The sequence below is a fragment of the Hyaena hyaena genome, unplaced genomic scaffold, assembly GCF_003009895.1.
Source record: "Hyaena hyaena isolate Hyena2069 unplaced genomic scaffold, ASM300989v1 scaffold_385, whole genome shotgun sequence".
Classification (NCBI taxonomy): Eukaryota; Metazoa; Chordata; class Mammalia; order Carnivora; family Hyaenidae; genus Hyaena; species Hyaena hyaena.
The window spans coordinates 155,364-180,263 of record NW_024081022.1 but is presented as its reverse complement, the minus strand read 5'-3'; the positions used below and the strand labels follow the sequence as shown (position 1 = coordinate 180,263).

General features: G+C 62.7%; 2 protein-coding genes across 3 annotated transcripts in view; both read left to right on the top strand.

The window, feature by feature from the left end:
* Positions 1-2,049, top strand: part of PBXIP1 (PBX homeobox interacting protein 1) — an 8,456-nt gene extending 6,407 nt beyond the window's left edge. The window contains exons 10-11 of the mRNA XM_039251283.1: positions 3-930; positions 1,318-2,049. Of these exons, the coding sequence (XP_039107214.1) occupies positions 3-930; positions 1,318-1,363 (974 nt within the window). The 3' untranslated portion in view covers positions 1,364-2,049. The remainder of the gene's footprint in view (positions 1-2; positions 931-1,317) is intronic.
* Positions 2,050-10,695: 8,646 nt separating this feature from the next.
* On the top strand, positions 10,696-17,921 carry PMVK (phosphomevalonate kinase). 2 transcript variants are annotated; one of them, XM_039251334.1, is made up of 5 exons: positions 10,696-10,918; positions 12,334-12,397; positions 14,792-14,944; positions 16,575-16,704; positions 17,499-17,921. In XM_039251334.1, the coding sequence occupies exons 1-5, from the start codon at positions 10,824-10,826 to the stop codon at positions 17,633-17,635; spliced, it is 579 nt and encodes a 192-aa protein (XP_039107265.1). In that variant the 5' UTR covers positions 10,696-10,823; the 3' UTR covers positions 17,636-17,921. The 2 variants fall into 2 exon arrangements, with proteins under 2 accessions (XP_039107265.1, XP_039107266.1); XM_039251335.1 differs by lacking the exons at positions 10,696-10,918; positions 12,334-12,397 and adding an exon at positions 14,143-14,454.
* The last annotated feature ends 6,979 nt before the right edge of the window (positions 17,922-24,900 follow it).

The window sequence follows — 24,900 nt, the reverse complement described above, 5'->3', positions numbered from 1 at the left end:
GGGGGCCGACCGCGCGCGGGGCCCCGACGGGGCGTGCGTCGGCGGGGCCAGGGGCTCCCCGGCCGGCGGGGTCCCCGGGGAGCAGCGGGCGTTGAAGCGCGAGCTGGGGCGGCAGCGGCAGGACCTGGAGCAGAGCTTGCGGGGCGCGGGCCGAGGGGCCCTGGAGACGGGGGGCCAGCGCCCCGGGGCGGCTGCCAACGCCTCGGAGGCCAGGCGCCCGGAGCCCCGCGCCCAGAGTGCCAGCGAGCGGAGTGGAAAGGAGGCGCGGCGGGAAGGGCAGGGGGACCGGAAAGCCGAGCCCGGGAAGTACGGGAAGGGGGGGACTGGTGGGGAGAGAAGGAAGGGCCGGGGGGGTGAGGACAGGGAGGCGGCAGGGGGGTGGGGGGAGGGCGAGCCGGGGGGCGCGCAGTGGGGCAGCAGGAAGGACGCCAAGCGGCCGGGCCCCAAGGAGCCCCCGAGGAAGAGTGGGGGCCCTCACCCCTCCGTGGAGCGGCAGAAGCACCCCCAGCGGAGGGAGGGCGCTAACGAGGGCCGTGACCCCCCGGCTCCCTGGGCAGAGCTGTCGAGGCGCAGGTACCGGGCGCCCCAGGGCTGCGCGGGCGTGCGTGAGTGTGCCCGGCAGGAGGGCCTGGCCTTCGGGGTGGAGCTGGCCCCCGTGCGGCTCCAGGAGCTGGCCTCTCTGCTCACTGCTTACCTGGCGCGGCTGCCCTGGGCCGGGCCGCTGAGCCAGGAGCTGCCGCTCTCGCCCGCCTACTTCGGCGAGGATGGCATCTTCCGCCACGACCGCCTCCGCTTCCGGGACTTTGTGGATGCCTTGGAGGACAGCCTGGAAGAGGCGGCAGTGAGACAGACGGGTGATGACGATGAGGTGGATGACTTTGAGGGCTTCATCTTCAGCCACTTCTTTGGAGACAAGGCACTGAAAAAGAGGTGGGCAGCTGGGGGCCGGGGGGACGGGAGGGCGTCCTGAGTTGGAGTCTTAGTTTGAGCCACTCGTAATCCACAGCGGGCTGCTCTTAGAGCAGCATCCAGAGACGCTCCTGCCTTCCCCCGAGGTCAGGGGGCCTGTGCTCGCCCCACGGTGGTCCTGGGGCTGCCTCGGGCCGGGGGGAACCTTGCCTCCTGAGTACTTCCATCCAGGGCTGAGGAGGCTCCCCGCCTTCCTGCCTCCCCGGCGGGGCCCTCGCGCTGGGGGGAGGGGGTGTCCCTGGATGTGGTGGGCGCCTTAGGGGGACGGTCCCCGCTGCCACAGGAAGCCCCTCGCCACGCGGCGTGGTTCTGAAGGCCTCCTCCGGCCCCCGCCCGGTCTCCCCGCAGGTCAGGGAAGAAGGACAGACACTTTCGGAGCCCAGGGAGGGGCTGAGGCCTGGTGCCCCCTAACCCTGGGGACCGTTGAACTGTCATCTTCTCTAGTTCCTCAGGAGAGAGGCAGTCACGCAGGCTTCCACCGATGCCACTTCTGCTAAGAAAAGGCTTTAGCTGGACCTGCCTTGCTGTCTATGCAAATCTGTGCAAATGCTTGGGGGCCCGTGGGCAGGGTGGGGGGAGCGAGGGGGGTTGGGATTCTGATTCTGCTGCCAGAGAGCCTTCATCCTCGCACGCATGTGCCCCCAGAGGGGCGCCTTGGCTGCACACACTGGCCTGTGCCCCCTGGGACGGGGCTGGTGCTGGCGGGAGGCCCAGCATGAGGGCTCTCCCTGGGGTGTCGTTACGTCTGGAAGCAGCCGTCCCCAGGAGCTGAAGGGGCCCCACCTCCTCGTGGGAACTGAAGACTCAGACCTGGGAAAATGCCGTTGGCTGGGGGCTCTGTCACTGGGCTGGCGTGTAAGCCCAGGGGACACCCGCCTTGTCCCCCACCTCACCCTCTGCACCAGCCTTGGCCCTCGGGGCTGGAGCTCACAGCTGCCGAGGGACATGGGTTTGCAGTGTGAGCCTCGGGCTCAAGTCCTGGCTGAGAGATCTCGGGCAGGAGGCGTGGGTTTCTGATCCTCAAACAAAGAGATTGGTGGGGGGCGGGGGGGAATTAAATAAAGCAATGTAAGCAAAATGCCTTTTCTGTACGTGGCACTCAAGCTGTTGCTCAAGGGATCCTGGGTGCGAGGAGCCGGCAGAGGACGCCCAGGCTCCGGGCTGTGGAGCCACTAGGTGGCGCCCTGGCTCCACGTTTGCTGCAGGACCTGGCCTCCCGCAGGGCTTGGGAAGGGGAGGGCGGCTGCGGCTGGGGCTCCGGAGGGACCGCTGGCCGCCCGAGGCCTGTGAGCCCATGGGCCCCTGCGGGCTGCCGGCTGGGCACTGAACCAGGAGCCCACCCTGTGTGAGGAGGCGTCACAGCGCGTGGAGCCGCATCGGCAGCAGGAGGGACCCCAGTTAGACCTAAGGAAGAATTTCCTCCTTGGCAGAGGGCGGGGGGCGGGGGCTGGGGCCTGAGTCTTCCGGGGAGGGGGTTGGGAGGAGCAGACATGAGCTGGTCCCCGGCCAGGCCTGCATTTGGCCTCCTGGCTCTGCGAACGGCCGTTCCGTCTGCGGACCCTCCTCCCCTCTGGACCCTCGTCCCCTCTTGGGACACCTATTTTATCCTGTTCACATCCGTCACCTCTTGCAGGTGCTCAGAATTTACGCTGCCTGCACAGCTGACTCGTCACCTTGGGTTTCCAGGGCGAGGGTTCGGGCTAGAAGGGAGGCCAGATTCCTCACCCCGGGGAATTAGGGGAGGGGGCACAGCCTGGCCTCCCTGGGTTCCCAGAGGTTGCGGATGCTTGGGGGCTTTTCAGGGTCTGAAAAGCATCACAAAGTCTCGGGGAGGCGGGGAAGGGCCCCCAGGCCCCCTGCCCTTTCTTACCCCCTCAGGGAGTAGGAGTCCTGAGCCGGAAGTCTCCGCAGCTGCTGCATCTGGGAGAAAAGGGGAGCCATGAGCCCAAAGGGTCTGCTGGGGAAGGTCAGGGCGCCAGGGGCACTGGGCACTGGTCACCCCATGTCTGGGCTGCCTGGGTAGTGACCCTCACACCCATCACAGGACACAGGACTTGAGGCCCCTCTCCCTCACCCCTGTGGACCCACAGCAGCTCTGGCAGAGGGGGATACCAGTGTCCAGGTCACAGGATGCGCCCTCTGTCATGGGGCCAGCAGGCAGAGATGAGCCAAGGGGGGCTAGAGTGGGGGGCACCCCCCTCCCACAGGGGTGAGGGGTGGGGGAACCTGGGGGCAGACCCCCTGGACTCTGCCCCAGCCCTGTGTGGCTCCCCAGGGTCTGGTCTGGACCCCTCGGTTCAAGCTCTAGGCCTTTCTGGCCTTTTCTCTGAGACCTTGCCCTCCCTGCCCCCGCTCCTCCCCCCCCAAGAGCTCAGCCCCAGGGGCAGGGGCCACATGGGGAATCTCCTGAGTCAGGGGTGCCTCCTGCTTCCTTTGGCTGGTCCCCAGACTCACTTCTCATCTGTGCCCGTGTCTGCCACTGCTGCCTCCCGTCCCTGCCCCTCACTCTACCCCCCTCCCCGTCCCCCATAAGCTCCTTGAAGGTCAGGGGCATATGTTCCTCCCAAGACGCTCTCCCAGCCACCTCTGCCAGGCTGGCCAGCTGTTGCCTGGGGGACCTCCTGGGGCCACCCTGATGCAGGGGTTCCTGGCCCCTCCCCCTCCACATGCTCATGGGGCAAGGGGGGGCTGGCCTGCCTGGTCCTGCACCCCTACGACAGCAGCCCCTCCCCCCATCTTACCCCTGGGCTACCTGCCTGCTGATGCTTGAGGAGCTGCCCCTTCCCCCCTCAGCTTCCAGAAGAGGCCCCGCCCCACTTACCCCCTCCTCTTCAATCTGGGCCCGATGGAGGCCCTGCCCAGGTCTCTCCTTCCCAGACCTTTGGTCTGAGCAAGCTCTGATGGGAAAACCAGTCTCCGGTCGCCACCGGTGCCCACCTTGTGGGCCTCAGGCCAGGTGCCCCCTTGCTTTCGCGGTGAGCTCCCCCATCAGCACAGTGGACACCGGAGCACTCCCATAGGGCAGAGTACCGCCAGGAAGCGTGATTCTCTGAGGAGGGAGCGGGCCCTGGGAGCTAGGACCACGGGAGGAGAGGGCACTCCTTCCCAAACCACGAGGCAGGAGCTGGGGGCGGGGTGCTGGCTTGCATCTCATTCTGCGCACCCTGTGCAGCCCCCGGTGTCCCCCCTGCCCCCCCAGGCTAGCTCGATGGGTTTCACGCGGTAGAATTTACAAGTTCTCTGTTCGCGGTGCCAGAGAGGAGTCCACGCGGAGCCTGAAGAGGAGGGAAGGCTGGCCTTTGACCTGGACTTTGAAGGACAGGAGGATTTGGGATGAGGACAGAGGGGAGGCGCGGGGAGGGGGAACGGCCTGTGGCCACATGTTTAAGTTCATGCTCACCGGACTCCCACAGGCCCACCTGCGAGTCTAAGGAGGGCTTTGCCATGGGCACCTGGGTGTGGGTGCAGTGCAGCTGGCGGCAGGGGTGTGACGGGTGCTTACGGGGAGTCGGCCAGCAGCCGGGAGGGAGGCAGTGCGGCCAACTTGGAGCTCGAGCGCCCCAGGCCTGGGTGGGACAGACCAGGGGAAAGCCAGGCCACACGGGGCTTCCCGGCCCCGGGGCAGGTGGCTGACCGCGTCCCCTGCAGTTCTGGCAAAGGACGAGGAAGGACAGAGCTGGTCCTGCAGGGGTGGGGTGGAGAGGGGGAGGCAGCTGGGCTTGGCGCCTCCCAGCAGGTCACCCACAGCTCCCTGCTTGTGCATCCCCCTGCCCCCCTAGTCAGACCCCTTGGAGAAGTTCCGACCGGCATCAGGCTCTTAACCTTACTGGGCCTGAAGGAGGGGGCGCCCCCCTGCATGGGGCGTGACCTGTCTGCTGAGGGTCAGAGGGGCAGGTCGTCAGGCTGGGGCAGGACAGGCGGAAAGTGAGGGCGTGCACCGTGGAGAGGAAAGGGTTAGTCCCCTGTGCAAGGTCAGCCTCCCATGGGCCACACTGGCCCGCCACGCTGGCTCACGTGGCCCTGGGCCCTGGCGGACGCAGCTCGTGGGAAACCCCGCGTGGCGTGAGGCCTGCGCAGAAACTGGCCGCCCCCCTCCTCCACTTGGGCCACGGGCTTTTTGGCTCTTCTGTCTCACGGACAAGTAGACCGTGAGGGTGAGACCACAGTAGCTGCTTACAGACGAGTAAACAGCATAGAGAGAGGGCGTGGCTTGCCTAAGGTCGCATGGTTGCTGGACAGGCCCAGGGCCACCAGTGGGCACTCGAAATGTCCGGTGCTATCCACCCTCCCCCACCGGCCCTGGGCCAGGAGCCCGAGCCCCAGCTGTGTCTGTGTCTGGTCCCTGTGCCCCCCGGGCCACGTGGGCACCAGGCCCCGGAAGCACCTCCCCTCTGGCCCCCTGTGGCCCAGCTTGTGGGCAGGAGAAGCCTGGGTCTGGAAGGCCCTTCACAGGCGCAAAGCCACAGCCTCTTTGGTTCAGACGTGAGTGAGATCCGAGGCCCAAAGAGAGAAGTGACTTGTCCGAGGTCACAAAGCTTGCCAGGGGCAGGTCAGCGGCCCGAGCCCTTGGCTGCTGACCGCTAAGAGTCCCCTTCTCCCTCCCCTCCTCTGTTTGTGTTTGTGTAGGCTCTACGGCAAGGCTCAGAGGAACCCGCTCTTCCTCCCGCTGCCCTTGAGCTTGGACATCACCCGCGGCTCGTACTGGAGGGACGTCTGGCGGTGGCCACTCGGAGGGGCGGAGGCTGGACAGAGGGGAGGCTGTGGCCGTGGAGGGCTGCAGAGGGGAGGCCGCCTGGGGAGCCACCTGGGACCCGAACAGCTGGGCATGGGGTTACGAGGCTCGGCCTTGAGGATGCCCCCAAATGCCCTTCTAGCCTCGGGAGTGAAGACCTGGCCTCCAGACTCTCCCCGAAGAGCCGTCCATTTGCTCATTCATTTATTTTTGTCAGTCGCTCATGCAGCGCTTCCCAGGGCCTGGCCCGGCGCCAGCCCCTGGACATGCCTTCTGGCAGGGGGCAGGGACACAGGCCCGGAGCTGCCGCTGCGTGCCAAGGCGGGGCTCGGGGGTCCCGGAGCCCCCCTGGCTGCGAGGAGGCCACCAGACCCAGCTCGACCACTTCTAGCACCTGACTTGGAGCCAAGTCTGTCCGTGTCCTTTTGAGAATACCAACGTCTGTCACCAAGGGAGTTAAAAACAGTGAAATGAAATCACTACATGTCTCCTCAATGCCAGCAGAAGCCGGGTCAGTTCCCCAGCTCCAAAGCTGACATTCCATACACGATAATCTAATAGAAAAACAAAAATATTTTTCTAAATCCTGAATCTTTATTTTAAAAAAACCCTTTGTTGAAGGGTACCCGGCTGGCTCAGTCGGTGGAGCGCACGATTCCCGGTCTCGGGCCCCTGAGCTCGGGCCCCACCAGGGGGACAGAACTCGCTCAGGAAACGATCCTGTTTGCTCTTGCATCATAGTCCAGAGTTAGCCGTGGCCGCCACCCAGGGCCAGTTAGCCTTTTAGCACGCTCGACGCTCCCCGAGTGCTGGAGGCAGACCGCCCTCGTTTGACCTTGGCCGCACAGCGCTCGCTCGTTGATCTGTGCCCCGGTTTCCTCAGCCATAAAAGCGAAAGCCGCTTTCGTATCTCACGGTGATGGGGAGAATTCGTAGACCGAGGACTGAGCAGGGGAATCCAGCTTTCTGTGGGTCTGTTGGGAGGGGCGCTGTCTGGTGAGAGTTCGATGCCATCCTGGCATGACCTTGACCGAGCAGCCCCTCCCCTCCTGCGACGTCCTTGTGTGTCATTTTTTAAAGCCGGACAACTTACAAAGTCAGGGCTGGCCGCGCCTGTCCTTCCTCTGGGTGCCCCCTCACCAAGCGCTTAGCAACTTAGGGAAGGCGGGTCACCAGAGGGGACGGGCCCGAAGTCTCTGGCGGTCCACCTGTCTGTTTAGAAGCGTTTGCTCCTTCTCGCTGCAGTGGGGCCCCAGGGGGCTGGGCGCTGGGTACAATAATCTATTTAATAGATGCCTGGGCAAATCTCTCAATTATAAAGAGCCTCATTATAATTGAGCTCCTCGGGGCGCCTGGATGGCGTCCGATTCTTGGTTTTGGCTCAGGTCATGATCTCATGGTTTCGTGGGTTCGAGCCCCACGTCAGGCTCTGTGCTGACGACACGGTATTGCTTGGAATTCTCTCTCGCTCGCTCTCTGCCCCTCCCCTGCTCACACTGTCTCTCTTTCAAAATAAATAAACGTAAAAAAATTTAATAGTTGCGCCACTTCAAGTTGCCTCATCTTTAAGCAGGGATAGTAGTGTTTATGTCATACGACTGAGTAAAGGCCTGGCACAGAGTAAATGCCCAGGAAACAGAACTCCTACCCGTGTGGAGCAGAGATGTAAGCGCAGTGCGGCGGTACAGTGAGCCCAGGTGTGTCAGGAGCACGGGAAACAGGCATCAAGTCAGAGGGTGGGGGTCAGGGAGGAGGCGGGCACAGGCCAAGCGCTGAAGTGCAGGTCAGAGTCTGCTCCACAGAGAATGATGGGGGGGGGGCTCCGGCGGGGGGGAACCGTACAACGGCAACACGTAGAGCCACTTACAGCTTCGGTCAGAGCATTGCGCAAGCGGCAATTTATGTCCGTGTCCCTGCTCCAGTTTTGGGATACAATTTCTCATGCCTCGTTTCTAAGCCGCTTTATCACTGCCTGTCTCTCAGGAGAGTAAACGCTCTCGGAGAGCAGGCTCTGGTTTGCTTGCTGTCGCGGCTCCGGCGGTCCCGGCGCGGTCCCCAGCGCGTCCCGGTCCCCAGCGCGTCCCCGGCCTCGGCTCAGACATTTACATACGTGTTGCATGAACGACTGAGGGGGTGTCTCTCCCATCAGCTCCCAAGGACAGCTCCCAAGCTGCCTCTCTTCCCTGCTGCACTACCCGCCCCACCCCTCCCCGCCCCACCCCCCACCCCGTCAGCCTCCTTCTGCCCGGCGGCGCGGGCCCCTGACGCAGGGTCATCAGCACAGAAGCGCCAGCTGCACAATGGCCAGGAGAGGAGGAGCCTGAAGCGGGAGGAAGGGGACCTGGTGGCGCCCCTGAGCCCGGGCAGCACCCATGGGGCAGGCTGGCCTTGGAGGGGGAGCCAGCGCTGAGCCCAGCCCCTCCCTCCTCTCAGCCCTGCAGAGCCGTAGGACCTGGTGCCCTGCAGGCTCAAGCTGTGACACAGTGAGCGGGCTTCCCAGATGCCAGGCCTGGACTTGACTTCCAAGCAGTTTTCTGGGTCAGTGAAGCCAGTGTCTCTTTTTAAAATTTTGTGTTTATTTATTTTGTAAGAGAGCATGCGTGAGCAGGGGAGGGGCAGAGAGAGAGGGAAAGAGAGAATCCCAAGCAGATTCCACATTGTCAGCACAGAGCCCGACGCGGGGCTTGATCCATGAACCGGGACATCATGACCTGAACTGAAATCAAGAGTCAGATGCCTAACCAACCGGGTCACCCAGGTGCCCCACAGGCGGTCCGCCTTTTTAGTGAGGGGTGACCCCCTGGGGTAATTGTGTTCCTGCGTCGTGGAGCCGCAGCACTGGCTGCCTCGAGCATCACCTTCTGGAGCCCGAGAGGCAGTCCAGCGAGGCAGCACGTCCGCGAGCCTGGCCTCCCATCGCAGCCCCCAAGGGCCCTGGTCGCTGCTTCCCGGCTTGTCTGTGCCCCTGCGGACAGTCCCGCTCCTCCCGCTTGAGCGGCGCCTCACGTTTGCACACACACTGCGTAGCTCTCAGAGGCTTCTCACACATACTCTCTCATGCGGGTTCTTTTTGGTTGTGGAGGGAAGAGCAGATGTCACATAACAGAGTTTCAAGGGCTCGCAGTGTCCCGGAGAGGGAACACTGTTCTGGGGACTATTTGACAAGTGACCTTGGAGGGCAGGGTGGCTGGGGGTGTGCTTTTGCAGGCTGAACGGGGCTGGGGACGGCAAGGCCCAGCGCGTTTCCACGGGAGCTGGTGTCTGAGGCCTAGGGACGGAGTGGTCAGACCATGCAGGCCGTGAGATCCCAGACACTGGCGACGGGAGCCCGTGGCTGAGTGCCAGGAGTGGTGGCTGTCACCACTGAGGAGGGCAAAGGCCATCCAGCCCAGTGGTGACGAGCCTTTCAGGAGCCAGTTTTTCCAAGAAGCACGGGAGGGAAGGTCGGGAAGCTGAAATGGGAAGGAAGGAGGCCACAGATGGCCTCTGCTGAGATCTGCGGGCTGGGCGGGTGGCGATAAGACCCTATTTGAGAGGGCAGCAGGGGACGGGGACGCAGCTGGGGCAGGGAGCAGGAGAGTTTTTCGAAGACGTTAGGATATTCTGATCATCAGTTGGGAATTCCAGCGGGGACCGGAAAGGCAGGAGCGGGGTCTGAGACAGGTGAAGGGAGAAAGTGGGGGCAGTTCTGAGTCCTTTCTACGGGCAGAAGAGGTGGGATCTGAGCCTTCGGCGGAGGTGGGCTGGAAGAGCTGATCCTGGGCTGAATTCCAAAACCACAACGTGCTCGGCATAAATAACACCACCACGTCGGGATGGTGCGTGAGAACGTGCGAAGGGTTTTCATTCTACACTGTATTTTTCTCATTTCCTTCTCACCCCAACCCTATGAGTGGCCAGTGATGAACCAGGGTGACCTGAGAGGTGTCCGGGCTGGGATTAAAGCCCCCCTCGGTGCTGCCTTCTAAGTGCACTGATAAGCGCGTGATCTCACAGTTGCTTCAAAAAGAAGGCCTTCCTGGGGCGCCTGGGGGGCTCAGTCGGTTGAGCGTCCGACTTCGGCTCAGGTCATGATCTCACAGTTTGTGGGTTCGAGCCCGGCGTCGGACTCCGTGCTGACAGCTCAGAGCCTGGAGCCTGTTTCAGAGTCTGTGACTCCCTCTCTCTCTGACCCTCCCCTGCTCACGCTGTCTCTCTCTCTCTCTCTCTCAAAAATAAATAAAACATTAAAAAAAAAAAAAAAGAAGAAGGCCTTCCTGGAGCCTGTCCTTTCTGCAGCTAACCCGTGGCCATTCCTTCCTCGCTCCAGCGCCGCGTTTCCCGGCCCGGGGCCCCTCCCGCTCCTCCTCGAGTGACTGGGTTTCAGGAACGGGCTCCGGGCTCCGCTCTGACGAGCTCCGCGCTGCGGGCCGCGCGCCCGGCTGACGGCCACGGCGCTCACTGCTCTGGGACCGGCTGTCGCCGCGGCGGGCCTTCGGGGGGGGACACACCGTCGCAGCCCGCGACTGGGCGCTGGACTCCGCAGAGGGCCAGGCCGTCGCGTCCCGGGCTGGCCTCCCCGCCCCAGAGCCCACGCCCGAGGGGTCAGCGCTTCGCGGCGGTCCCCGCGCTTCCAGGCGGAACAGAGGGGGCGCCGCCGCCAAGCCCGCCCCGCCCCGCCCCGCCCCGCGTGACGTCACGCGCCCGCCCCCGGCGCCTCAGCCGCGGGTGGCTTCCGGGAGGACCCACGTTGGCTGCGGGGACAGACAGACTGGGTGGCGCGCATGCGTTGCGGGCCCGCAGGCCTCTGCAGCGCGATCTCGTTCGGTCGTTTCTCGCAGTGTTTGCAGGGCCGTGTGGCAGGCGACGTGGCGCTCCCCTCGGGGGATTTAGAGGCCTCGCCCCCTACGAGGAGAATGGTTGTGTCCGCGTGACGTCAGGCTCTGGGCGGGGCCGGGCTGTTCCAAGTGAGCTCTGTGGGGGAGCGAATTTCGGGGACGGCCGCCCTGGGAGCCACGCCCTCCCTCCGTGTTTCGGCGGCGGGGGCCTTGCGCGCGGACAGGCCTCTCCGCGGCTGCGCAGGAGCAGCGCCCGGCGTGCGGGGCGGGGGGAGCGGAGAGCGCGGCGGGGCGGGGGCGGCCGCATGGCCCCGCGGGGAGGCGCCCCGCGCCTGGTGCTGCTGTTCAGCGGGAAGAGGAAGTCCGGGAAGGACTTCGTGGCCGAGGCGCTGCAGAGCAGGTGTCCACGGGGCGGGGCGCGGACGGGGGCTTGGGGTGCGGTCGGCGTGGGTCGCGAAGCAGACGGTCGACAGCTGCAGGGGCGGCCGCCCGGTGGTCGGGGGTCGTGGAGTCCGCAGTGCGCGGTCCCGTCGAGCCTCGAGACCCCTTTGTTAGATGCCCTGTTGGGGGGTTAGCAGCTGAGGACGCCCTGAAAGGTGGGGGGGCTACAGAGGGATCCGTGGACCCAGGATTCAGATTCAGCTTGAGTCTGGCTCCAAGGAGGGAGTCCACTTGCTGTGTCTGCCGCCCCGTGTTTCCCCTGAGCGCCGTGGGCGGGCAGTTGTGCGGGACGGGGACCCGGAGGCGCAGAAGCGGGAGCGCAGGCGGGGGTGGGGGCGGGGGCAGAGGTCGCCTCTGCTCGGCACCAGGGTTCCACCACCTTTGTTGCTTGCATTTCTCCTTGGTCTTAACACAGGAGTCAGGCCGTGGTCAGGACCAGTCTGTGCAGTTGGACTGCCGGGCTTCCAGCCTGACCCCCCCGTGTTTGCCTGGGACCTTGCACAGGATTCTTACCCACTCCGTGTTTCGGTTTTGTCATCCGTGAAATGGGGGTAAAGATCGGGTGGTTGTAAGGATGCCAGGAGATCATGCCCGTGAAGGGCTCGGAACAGTTCTTGCCATCGAGTACGGCCACGGGGAGGAAATGCTGGCTGGTGTTAGCGCTGTATCCACAGTGGCTTCGTTACTTGCTGTGTTGTTTTGAGTGTGGCAGCTCTCTCCCTGCCTCCGTTTCCTTGTCTGAACACAGAAGTAAGAAGAGCTGTCTCGCTGTGTCGGTGTTTGAGTGAATCTGCGAGCAGCTCACGGTCAGGGCAGGAACGGGGTACCTGGGTCCAGACGCAGCGCCCAACAGGTGGTTGCTTGAGTCCGTTGAACAACTGAATGAGTGAATTCAGTTGTGATGGACCACGTCCGTGCTCGCTGACATACCCGGGCCGTGAGAGCTAGTTGAAGGGCGCAGCAGCGACCTCATCGAGCCTGAACTTTGCCAGTGGCGGACGTACGCAGCGTAATTGTAACGTTTGTCCTGCCTGTGAGGTTCGAGACTCCCACATTCCAGTTTTGTAGTAGTTTTGTAATAATCCTGTACGAGGCCGAACAGAGAATGCTGTCCCACTTTATAGATGAACAGTTAGGATCCGGGAAGGTAAGGCGCGACGGTTACACAGATACTAGTAGCTGAAGTGCAATTGCAGAGGGGCCCCCGGCTGGCTCAGGTGGTAGAGCCTGTGGCTGTGGATCTCAGGGTCCTGAGTTCGAGGCCCACGACAGGTGTGGAGCCTACTTAAAAAAAAAGGAAGAAGAGAGACTTCAGTCTCCTGGACTTCTCTCCTGGAAACCAGGCTAACTGGGCTCGGTTCCCCCTGTCCTCAGACTCGGAGCAGACGTGTGCGCTGTCCTGCGGCTGTCCGGGCCGCTCAAGAAGCAGTATGCCCAGGTACGTGGTGGGCCTGCAGCTCTGGTGGGTTGGAAGGAGCCAGCTCTTGTCACTAGCAGGGTCTCCACGACCACCGCTGGACCGTTTGGGGCCATTTTCACCTTGTCACTTGGTTCAGGCCACTTCCCCAGAGAGTATCCGGGAAATGCCGTGGACGCGAGCTGTGCGCTCTGATGCTGTGTTATTCGTCGGCGTCCAGAATTCTCCCCTGAGAAATGTGGTCACCTGAGTTGTCAAGATTATTGTTAAGTGACAAAAGCAAGATGTAGAAATGTGCCTGTGCATAGAGAATGCTCCATTTGTATACAAGTGGAGAAGAGTTATAAATATATTTGCACATATGTTCAGCCACTTAGTGAATATTTGTGGGGTGCCCTCCTTGTATTCGCTGTTGCAAGTGCTGGGGCTGTGTGAGGCCAGGGCAGGACACACGGGAGATGGTCACTGGGTGCCTCCAGGGAGGAGCAGAGATTTTTCACTGTGAACAAATATGTAACTTGAAGTTTGGGCCATGTGGATTAAAAAAAAAAAAGGATCGTAGGGGCGCCTTGGTGGCTCAGTTCGACTTTCAGGTCAGGTCATGATTTCAAGATTTGTGAGTTGGAGTCCCATGTGGGGCTCCATGCTGACAGCTCAGAGCCTGCTTGGGATTCTCTGTTCCCCTTCTCTCTCTGCTCCTCCCCCACTTGCACGCACACGTGTTCTCTCTCTTTCTCTTACAAAAATAAGTATTTTTAAGAAAAGGGATTGTAAAAACTAAATGGGAACTTTTAGAGCCTTAGCTTTCAGACAGAGACCCTGGAGGGTCAGACCGGCTTCCCATGCAGTGAGGAGCCCTCGTTGCTTAGATTTCTGCCCTTGACTTCTGGGTGCACCTGTCCAGGGACCTGTGCTTCTGGCCCCTTGGTCAGCTGGCCTGGGTCTGGCCTTCTGGGGCCACACAGAATGAATCTGGCCTCCCTTCCACGCATCAGTCCGTATCCATGGCAGTATTCCCCTGTGCTATTCGGTTTTCTCCCGTCAGCCAAGCAGACCCGTTTATGGGAGGTGGGGGGTCACTGTAGCATTGTAGCAGCCTGGGGGTCCTGGGGATAACAGGTGCAGTGGTTTTAAAATCAATCATTTATTTATTTTAACTTTGAGAGAGTGTGAGCAGGGGAGGGGCAGAGAGAGAGAATCCCAAGCAGAGCCCAGACATGGGGCTCGATCCCACAAACCATGAGATCATGACCTGAGCCAAAATCCAGAGCCAGATGCTTCAGGTGCCTCTTAAAATTTTTTTAGTGGGAATCTTTCCCAAATGAAGTTGGATGAGGAAGTCCCTTGTATCCAGTAGCTAGGCCAGGAAGACGGGGGGAAGAGGAGGGGGGTCTCTGCATGCCCACTGGGGCCTGGGCACCTCTGGGGAACCCCAGGGTCCTGAGGAGCAGTTTGAAAACCACCGATCCACCTCAGAGTTCTAGATCAGCCCCTGCTCCCGACCTATGAGCCAAGAGCCTGGTGAGCCGGGCGTGGGGGTGGGGGTGGGCTTGGGCAGGAATTTGCATTTTTACCACCTCATAAGAAGTGGTTAGGCCGGCCTGGGTCACTCCATCTCATATTCCCAGTAAAAAACAATTCCACTGGCTTCTGGCTGGTGGCTCAGTCGGAAGAGCACGGAACTTTTGACCTCAGGGTTGTGAGTTCAGGCCCCATGTTGGCTGTGGAGCCTACATAAAAAAACAAAAATCCAAAATGAAACAAAAGTGTTGGGTTTCTTAAGTTGCAACGGGAAACCGAATGGAAACGCAGAACAAACGCTCCTGGTGGCCAGGCTCCCTCTGCTGGAGAGTGTGTGGCTCGTGGCTGCTGGCCTCACCTTGGAGCAGGGCGCGGCCCTTCAGTTTGCAGGGGGAGAGACGGCCCGGAGGGCGGGGCTGAGCTGCACTGAGTTAGGAGGGGCGCTGCAACCCACCTCCAGCCCCGTCCCGCCCCAGGGCCCCTGGATGGACCCTCCTGCTTGTCAGTGTCCCGGGGGAGGAGAGGCCAGGCCCGTCCGAGCAGGAGCCGGATGGAAGGTGCCAGGAGCTTGGTGGGGGGAGGGGAGGCGGGAGGCAGGTGTCCTGGGCTGGGGGTGGGGGCTGGACGGGGCCAGGAGGGATGGGTTCTTTTCAAATTTCCCACTTTGGTTGGAGGCTAAGCCGCTGCCGAAGAGGAAACCGCTGACGCGTCACAGCGAACCCATTTCTGGACCCCCCAGGCCTGCCTTCCGTCGCTGCCCACTGGGGTTTCTTAGCTTCTAGCACCCTTTCCCCGCAGCCATCGGTCCCCGGGGAGGGGTGGGGGCGCGGGCACCCCCAGGAGGGACCAGTGCGGTGGGGCTGGTGGTGGAGACGGGGTGTGTGCCTTGGGCAGGAGCACGGCCTGGACTTCGAGAGACTCCTGGATGCCAGCGCCTACAAGGAGACCTTCCGGCGGGACATGATCCGCTGGGGCGAGGAGAGGCGCCAGGCCGACCCCGGCTTCTTCTGCAGGAAGGCGGTGGAGGGCGTCTCCCAGCCCGTCTGGGTGAGTGTGCTGGGTGGCAGCCTTCGGCCGTTTCCACACGTGTCTGCGCTGCCCCCTCTGGCCGCCGCGCTCCCGCGGTCTCCCAGCCCCCACCCTGGCCTCCGCCACGTCCTGTGGTCCATTTGTCACACGGCAGCCAGAACGGCCCACAATCCAGGCTTGTCAGTCCTCTGTTTAGAACCTTTGTCCCATTGTTCCGATGCACCACAGTGAAGTCCTTCACAGAAACTTCTAGGCCTTGTGTGACCCGGTCCTGCTGCCTGGCCAGCCTTCCTGCGCCCTAGGCTGTTGCTACGCCCACCTTCTCCGGACAGATCAAGGTCTTTCTGGAGTCTGGGCCTTTGTGCAGTTCTGCCTGCCGGGACTGCCCTTTCTTTCCGTCCTCATCTGGTTCCCTGCAGCCATGGCGCCTCCACCAGGAAGCCTGCCCTGATACTCGAGCCTAAGTGATGCCCCCAGGTGCCCCCACAGCCTCTCACCCCTTCCCTGCGTCCTCTGGTGGCCAGTATTGTTGCCTCGCACCTGGCAGCTCCTGGTGATTGGTGCAAGAATGTGATTAGGCCCTCGGGGTGCTTACATTGTAACCGGGGCTGCAGGGAGTCAGGCCCTAAACAGATACAGGGTGTGTCCTGTGGGGGGGGCTCCTGTCCGGGTGTCGGGAGGCTCCCCCACTCCACGGCCTCTGAGCAGGGCCTGCGGGAGGCGAGGGACTGAGCCAAGTGGGGTTGTGGGTGGGGGGCATGTGGCAGGAGGTGAGGCTTCGGGGGGACCGAGCAGGGGAGAGGTGTGGCTGCCGGAAGGGGCCGTGGGGTGTGAGGCGGGAGGCGCTCCAGGACTGTGCTGAGCAGGAAAGGGGTGGGGGGATCAGGAGCTCGGTCGTGGGCGTGCTGAGCCTGACGTGCCCGCTGATGGGCGCTGATCACGCTGCTGTTCCGGAAGCTGCCTGTCCCCCCGCTGGACTGGGCCCTGAGGGGGTGCGCCCTGGGCGCTTCACCCCCACCCTGTCTGCACCCGCACACCCGCGTTCACGGTGCCACTGTCGTAATCGGAGTGCGCTGTCAGCGTCAGAGCCGGAACAGCAGGCTCTCCGTTCCCGGATTCGATTGTGGAATTGGCGCTCTGGAGGGTGCCTGTGTCCCCCTTGCCGCCGCGGGCGGGGGGGCCACTGAGCGCAAACTGCTCTTCCACCTGTCACTATCTGTGTCGTAGAATGACGGGGCCCTTTGAGGGGTGAGGGACCTGGCCCAACAGTCAGACTTGGGTTCTGAGAAGTCCTGGTGAGCAGAGACCATATCGAGCATCTTTGTTTCTGGTCTCAGTCTGTTCGTCTGTAAAATGAGTATGTTTGGACCTGCTGCTCTGGCCTCAAAGCCTGAGGCCTCGTCTTCAGCTCAGCAGCGGCCACGTACGTGGTGTGTGGACGCAGACACGTGTGGGCAGAGCGGGCTGTGGGCTGCAGTGGCCAGGGAGGGCTGCCCGCAGGGAGGGGTACAGTGGCTGAGCTTGGGGAAGGGGGCGACAGCTGTCCCGCCCCGTAGCCCCTCCCGGCCCCCCGCCTGCTTATTCCGGGTGGGGCCCGTCCCGCCGCACCGCGCCCTGTTGGCCACCTGCCCGTGTCTCTTCCCTGCAGCTGGTGAGTGACACACGGAGGCCGTCGGACGTCCAGTGGTTCCGGGAGGCCTACGGGGCCCTGACGCACACGGTCCGCGTGGTGGCCTCCGAGCAGAGCCGCCGGCAGCGGGGCTGGGTGTTCATCCCAGGTGAGCTGCGCGCGGCCTTCACCCCGAGGGTGGGCACGCAGGCTGGCCGCCCCGCCGTGGACCCCGGCCCCCGCCTCCCCGGCCTGGGTCTCCTGCCCTCTTGCTCGCAGGCCATGGGGGCGTGAGCAAGGAGCCGTGACAGGGGACCTGGGGCCTGCAGCTCGGGACTGTCCCCAGATTAGAACGTGGGGGAGGGCGTCCTCAGGGCTAAAGGTCCCCCGCGACCTGGGGCTGCTGCCCTTCCCCACACTGTCCTCTCCAGGCCGGCGGGCCTTGCGGGGTTTGGCTGCGACCCAGCCCCGGGGCCTTCAGCTCCGCCTGCCGGCCGCTGGGTCAGAGGCCGTCCGCCCGCGGTGTCTGTGTGGGGAGGAAGGGGCGGCCTCGGTGGTGCAAGCCCGGGACCTGCCCTGTGGCAGTTCAGACGCACGGCTGAGCCTGAGGTCCCGTGAGCAGGGACCTCAGGCCCCGTGGGCGCCCCTCCTGACGCTGCCGCCTCCTGGGCGTTGGTGCGTCGCACCCGCGCTCTCCTGCGGTCACGGCCAGCTTGCCTGGCAGCCGTCCCGCCAGAGAGTCGCTCACACCGCCTCCCAGAGGACGGAGTCCGGCGTGGGCGTGGAGCCGACACCGGCTGCCCTTCTGGCTTGTCTGGTTTCAGGAGACGCATGCGCCGTCTGTGGGTGGTGGCCAGTGTGGCTCCCGGGGACAGAGGGGAGGCTGGGGGGCCGGTGGGGGGCTCCTCTGGGGCCTGCGGGCCCAGACGGACAGGGCCTGACCTCGCCTTGCTTCCTGCACAGGGGTGGACGACGCGGAGTCGGAGTGTGGCCTGGACCACATGGAGGGCTTCGACTGGGTCGTGGAGAACCACGGGGACGCGGGGTCCCTGGAGGAGCAGCTGCGGCGCCTGGTGGACTTCGTCCGCTCCAGACTGTAGCGCGGCCTCCGGGTGCCCCTGCCGTGCTCGTGGGGAGAGGCAGGGGGCCCGGGGCCCGTTTCTGGGGGGCTGGCAGGTGCCACGTAAGTCAAGACACCCCTGGGGGCCCCATTTCTTTGTGGAGGGGACAGCCCTGCCTCTAGGGCGGAGCCTGGCTGTGCTAGAGCCGGGTCCTGGGTGCAGGCCGGCGAGCCTGCTCCCCCGTGGGGACGCGCTCAGCCCCGCGTTCGGGCAGCAGCCCGGGCTCCCCACTGTGGGTCCTAATAAACCACCTCGGAGCACAGTCAGAGCCCACGTCTCCCGTTGCCTGCATGCAGCACGGCCTGTGGGGGGCCAGGCCTGTCCCGGTGGCTGTGGGCCCCGCAGCCCCGGCCTCCCCGGGCACCCAGCCCTGTGCTGCCCCCTCGCACACACCGCCGTGGGCGCCTCCGTGTCCCCCTTCCGAGTCTCACTGGAAGGGAAGCTCCTGGCCGGCCACGTCCGTGTGGCAGTCGTGACCGTGTTCCCAGGGCCGCGCCGGGAGGGTGGGCGTGTGAGTGTGCCCTGCGGTACATGCTTCCTCACCCCCGGGAGCCTCCGTTCCAGCCGCTGGGCCGCCCCGAGCCGGCACGGGGCCCCTTTCCAGCGCAGAGACGGGCCCTTGGGGCCCTCGGAGCTGCCGGCAGAGGCTGCGTGGGAGCCCCCGCCCCCACCCTGACGGTGCCACGTGTGTCCCGGGTCTGTAACCCAGAGGGAACCTCCCGGTGACTCGGCCCCAGTGACTCGTGGTCATTTCCGTGACAGGTTGTTCGGAAGGGGGGGACTCCCAGGGGGTCTCCAGACAGTGGCGGCAGTGCCCGGGGCAGGGGGGGCGAGGGACGAGGGGCAGGCTGTCGTGCAGTCCCAGCCTCCGCCCCTCGAGGGCCCGCACGTGTCTCGTGGCGCCGGCCTCAGATCTGGGGGTGCAGCCGGGGGACCCGAGGAACGAGCCTGTGCCTGCTTACCTGTGTCCCCAGCGCCTGGCCCGGTGATGGCGGGGACGAGTTTCCATTACGGAGCGCCCCCCGGGCACCCTGTGCCGTAAAGTCTCCGCCGGGAAGCAGAGCGCCCGTGGAAGGAACAGAGGAGGAGCAGAAGGTGTTGACACTGTGAACCGGATCGGTGCTGGTCTGGCAGCTGCGACCTTGGTGGTCACGTGACAGCCCGTGTTTCTGGGGCCGCCGTCTGTCACCCAGAGGCCGGTGTCCTCAGTCCCCTTGAACCAGGAGCCATGCGAGGGCCCCATGGAGGCCCCCAGGGGCCAGCGTGTCTGTCCCCCACGCCTGTGCCCGGAAGCCCTTTTCTCCGGCTGCCAGGCCAGCGGCCCTCAGCGTGCGGGAGCCCGGTGCCCCTCCACCAATGGCAGCGGCCCTGCCCGCACACGGGGCGTTTGGGGCTTGGGACGGCCTGCGCCTGGCTCGTGTGGCACCAGGGAAGGGACCGCGGGTTGGTCTTTGCCCCCCCAGCCTTTTGAGACATGACCTGCACACGACATATAAGCGTCCGTGCTCCACGTGACCGCGCTGGTGACTCTAGATGCTATTTTTTATTTTTTTAAGTCTATTTATTTTGAGAGAGAAGAGAGTGAGCGCGTGTGCACAAATGGGGGAGGGGCAGAGAAAGAGGGGGAAGAGGATCTGAAGCAGCTCCAGGCTCTGCACTGACAGCAGACAGCCCGACGTGGGGCTCGAACCCACAAACTGAGATCATGATCTGAGCCGAAGTCGGACGCCTAACTGACTGAGCCATCCAGGCGCCCCCAGTATATGTTGTTTTAATAATGGTCTGTAGCAATAACATTCTCTTAAAATTTTATTTTATCCATTTCTAAACAGCTTTTGAGATATAACTGGTCTGTGGTAACTGCACCTATTTGAAGTGTACAGTTTGGGGCACCTGGTGGCTTAGCCAGTGAGCACCTGACTTCGGCTCAGGTCATGATCTCACGGTTCGTGGGTTCGAGCCCCGCGTTGGGCTCTGTGCTGACAGCTCAGAGCCTGGAGCCTGTTTCAGATTCTGTGTCTCCCTCTCTGCCCCTCCCCTGCTCATGCTTGGTCTCCCTCAAAAATAAAAATTAAAAATAATAAATACAGAGTAGTTTGACAAGTTTTGACATTTGTGTACACCAGCGACACTGTCCCCCCGTCACAGCAGACATCCGTGTCACCTCAGCCCCAGGCCACCGTGGATCTGCTTTCTGTTTCTACTGATTGGTTTGCATTTTCAGTAATTTTACATAAATAAATCACTCAGGGTAGTTATCTTGAGATCCATCCTCATGACTGCACATTTCAGTAGTTCATCCCGTCTGTCACTGGTACCTTCACTGTTGGTGGACATTCGGTGGGTTCCAGTGTTTGGACGTGACAGGCAAAGCCTGGGAGCATTCAGGGATGGGGTCTGTGGACACGCACCTTCACTGGGCGCACAGCTCCTTAGCTGCCTAGGAAGCGGCCGCACTGGTCTCCGAGGGGCTGTGTCACATGCCTGCCGGCACCGGGTCACAGCCGGCTGGGTCACATCCTCACCAGTAAGTGGGTGGCTGGTCTTCAGTGTCAGCCACTTCAGTGGTGGCATCTGCCCTGCTTGAACAGCTGACTGCTTCCCCACGACAGAACGGGCAAGGATGGCCCCTGTGTGCACCTGTCCTCACGGTGCTGGTGGGGTTTCCAGGCCGTGTGGTGCCGTAAGTGCCGTAAGAGGAAGAAGTAAACCTGCCTTCCTCCCTAGATGGAGGGTCGTCTGTGCAGAAGATTTGATACAGTCCCCAAGAAAGCTTGTAGGATTGAGGGGCGCCTGGGGTCTCAGTCGGTTAAGCGTCTGACTTCAGCTCAGGTCATGATCTCACGGTTCGTGGGTTCAAGCCCCGTGTCGGGCTCTGTGCTGACAGCTCAGAGCCTGGAGCCTGTTTCAGATTCTGTGTCTCCCTCTCTCCCCCTCCCCTGCTCACACTGTGTCTGTCTCTCTTTCAAAAATAAATAAACATTAAAAATTTAAAAAGAGGGGCGCCTGGGTGGCTTGGTTAAGCGTCCGACTTTCGCTCAGGTCATGATCTCGCGGTTTGTGGGTTCGGGCCCCGCGTCGGGCTCTGTGCTGACGGCCAGCTCAGAGCCTGGAGCCTGTTTCAGTCTGTGACTCCCTCTCTCTCTGACCCTCCCCTGCTCACGCTGTCTCTCTCTCTCTCCTAGAAATAAATAAAAAAAAAACATTTAAAAAAATTTAAAAAGAAAGCTGTAGAATTGATACGTGAGTTCAACAAGATTGTAGGATTCAAGGTCAAGTCATCAAAATCAATCGTGTTACTATTTATTAGCAGTGAATGACAAAAATCAAAATAAATAATGCCAATCACCATAGCGTAGAAACGGGAAGGAGTTAGGGATGGGTCTGACGAAAGACACGCAGGGGCGCCTGGGGGGCTCAGCCAGCGAAGCGTCAGACCTGATGTTGGCTCAGGTCATGATCTCGGTTCCTGAGCTCGAGCCCTGCGTCGAGCTCTGCGCTGACCGCGTGGAGCCTGCTGGAGGTTCTCTGTCTCTCTCTGCCCCTCCCCCACTGGTGCTGCCCCTCTCTCTCTCAAAATAAAGTTAAAGTATTTTTATTGAAGTATAGTTGACGCAGTGTTGCGGTAGCTTCAGGTGTAGAATGTAGCGATTGAGCACCCTGGTCGTTACAGCCCCCCCCGCCGCGGCTCATTCATTCCCCAGCTTGAAGCCTGTGCCTCCCACCCCTTGCCCCTCCTCCCCACCCCCCTGCAACCGTCACGTTGGTCTCTGCGTTTATGGGTCTGTTTATGCCTTCTGTTTGCTCTGTGGCGTGGGCTCCGCACGGGAGTGAAGCCGCGTGGCACCCACCGGAACGGTGCTGATCCCAGGTGTGGGCTCAGCAGGTTTTCACCCACAGCGACGTTATTCGCCCCCGAATAGCTGCGCCATCGACTTCTCCGGCCGTAGATGAGAGCTGCCTGCTCGGGAGTTCCCACAGGTGGTTAACATCCCGTTTTAAAACGCGTTTATAACAAGAATTTATTTTTGCGACTTCACGGGTTTACTGCTCACTTTGGCCCTTTCATGATGCCTCAACTTACCCATTTTTAAATTTGGTATTTTAATTCCTCTCCAGATAGTCAGTGTGCCTTCAGATGTCTTTCTCTTTCTTTTTTTTTTTTTTTAAAGTGTTTTAAAATTATTTATTTTGAGAGAGAGAGAGAGAGAGAGCAGGGGAGGGAAGGGCAGAGAGAGGGAGGGGCAGAATCCTAAGTCGGTTCCGTACTGTCAGCAGAGCCAGACCCGGGGCTCGAACCCACAAACCCTGAGATCATGCCCTGAGCCGAAGTCAACAGTCAGAAGCTTGACCAATGGAGCCCTCCAGGGACCCTTCAAATATCTTTTTCAAAACGGGGTGCGTGGATGATCTGTTTTGGGGGCCCCTGCAGATGAGGGGGCGTTGCCGTGGCTGGCGCACGACCGCGGCCTGGTTTGCCTTCTGCTGCCCGTTGAGGTGCCGAGCCCGAGGCCGCCCTGAGTTTCGTGCCTTTGAAGGTAACCTCTTTTCTCTGGATGCTTGGGGTTTTTTTGTTTGGTTTTGTTTTGTTTTTTTTTGCCTTTATTTTTGAAATTCACCCTCTGCTTGCCCAGGGCTTGTGATGTCACAGGTGCAAGGGTCACGGGCCCCAGGCTCCAAACCCTGTGCTTCCCTCTGAGGAAACTGAGGCGCAGCGAGGGGGCTGGTTTGCTCAGGCCCTGTAGCATCTGGCGGTGACGCCGAGACTAAGTCCCAGGGCCCCTGAGCTCCCACCCAGGGCGCGTCCCCTGCCCTTCGTGTCCCTGAGCGAGCGCTAGACCTCTCCCACATGGCCGCAGGGAGCGCCCAGCCGAGCCCTCGGGAGCTTTGCCCGGTTCCCGATTCCTGGGGAGACAGGGCCACCCGGCACGTCGTGTTTGGGTCAGGAGGCCACCGGCCACTTCCCGGAAGGGGACAGTCTGGGCGCAGTGGGGGACAAGGACCAGAAAGAAGGCTGCAGACTCGCACCCGCTGTTCCTCGGGGCGCTGAGGGTGGCTGCCAGGTGGATGCTTTCCCAGCGATTTCCCCGTGTCGTGACAGCTCTGCCAGCAGTGGCCGGGTCCCCGGGCTGGCCCTGAAGAGGACCGCAGGCCGGGGTTGGGTGGGGGCAGGCAGCATCGGGCGGGGGGGAGCCGCCAGCACGGGGCGGGGGGCTCAGCCCGACTCGTTTCTGCCCCACGGGCCCTGCTTCACCGACTACCACGTGCTTCCTCGCGGATGGCTCTGCCCTTGTTAAAACTGAAGACTCGGGGACGCAGGGAGGTGAAGGGACTTTGCAGAGTGCACTCTGTGGCCGGGCTGGACTCCCCGTGGCAACGCGCGCCAGGCAGGCGTCTTCTGGGCCGTGGCCTCAGCCGGTGGAGTCGGGAACCCGGCTCCTGGGGTCAGGAACGTTTCAGGGCACGGTGCTCGTGCAGGAGCGGGGGGCCTCTGACCTCCTCCCCCAGACCAGCAGCCACACTCTGGGGCCGGGCCTGGAGCTGACTTCCATCCCCTCTGCCCCCAGCCCATTTGTATGTGTGGAAAATTGGCATTTTTGGAAAATGAATTCTTATTAAGACATAAAGGATGGGCCGCCTGAGTGGCCAGTCAGTTAACCACCTGACTCTTGGTTCCAGCTCAGGTCGTGATCTCACGGTTTGTGAGTTCGAGCCCCGTGTTGGGCTCTGTGCTGACAGTGCTTCGGATTTTCTTTCTCTCTCTCTCTCTCCCCTCCCTCCCCCCCACTCCTTCTCTTTGTCTCTCTCTGTCTCAAGATAAATAAACATTTAGAAAGAAAGCAAAAGAAAGGGAAACAGATTGTGAAAAGGGCAGAGGGCGGATGCCAAGCCTGTGGGTGTGGACTCCCCCTGGCTTCCCTGGGGCTCACCACCCGCCCTAGTCCTGCGCCCTCTCGGCACGGCCGCCGCCCCGGCTTTCCCAGGCCCCCCACTAGGTCACCTGGTGTCCTCGGGCCCTCCCAGAAGCTTCTGCCCCCCCCTGGCAGGAGGCCCTAAGTGCAGCCCCCTGGGGGAGGGTCTGAGCCCACCCCGCACGAGGAGGACGTGGGTGGCCGAGCACAGCCGCCCTGGAGCAGCTCGGGACCCTCGGTGGCCCCGGGCCCAGAGCGGCTCGTCTGCACACTGGGGAACCCTTTCCCGCCGTAGCCGGCCTGCGGGCTTCTGGCTGATGACCGGCGAGCGTTGGAGCCTGCGCTCTGCTGTCCTGGGCGCGAGCTCGGGCGGGTGCTCATCATGCCTGCGTCACACCTGGTGTCACCTCCTATTGGTCTGTCTCCACGAGCCTCACCGTGGTGACATAGTGGGATTGAACCCGACCAGCTCAGAAAACGGTCCACGCCTCGGGGTCCAGGGCCCGCGCTCGGCTGCCTCGGCCCCGCGTGCCCATCGGGGCACCGCCTCCCTGCTCCCCTGCGCTCCCAACACAGTGCAGTTTGGCCTCGGCTCCGTCTCTGTCTCTGCGCAGCTGCGTCCTGAAGGGCCCCCCGCTCAGGCTGCGTCTCCCTCTGCGACCCTCCACCCCCACCCCCGCCCGGTCTGCAGGGCCTCCTCCCCCTCCGCCCGGCCTCCGTCCTGTCCCTCCTCTCCCCTGGCGAGCGCGTCGTGACGCAGCGGGGCTCGCGCCCGGCGCCCGGTGCTCTCGCTTCTCCGCTTCTCCGCGCTGCCGTCCCTCGGGGCCCCCGCTGGCCTCCTCCTCGCAGAGCCGCCCCTGCCCCAGGGCGCGTGCCGGGTGCCTGGGCCCTCAGGTTTTCTAAACGTGATGAACTGAGAAGGGAAAACTATCACAGAAATGTCACAAGAACTTTTTGTCTTTGGGGGTGGGGACTTCCACCGCTGAAGCCACTTGTCCCCCATGGGCCCTTTGCCTGCACACAGGTAACGCGGGCAGCACTGCTGCCCCCGGGAGGGAGCGGTCGCGGCCCCGGACACGTGGGCCCGAGCTGCTGCGACGCGCTCTCACGTCTGGGGAAAATCCGTGAGTGTAACCACCGTCTGTGCTGCTGGGCAGGCTGTGTCATGTTCGGCCTCCCGGGCGTGGGCACCTCGCCTGCAGGCCACGGCGGGGGGCGGGGGGACAGGGGGCGCCGGGGTGCTGCCCCCCCGCTGGACGGGGGGCAGGTGAGGCCGGGGCCCTGTGGGCGCCTTCCTGGGGACTCGGGACACTCTAAGTGTTGTGTTCTGTC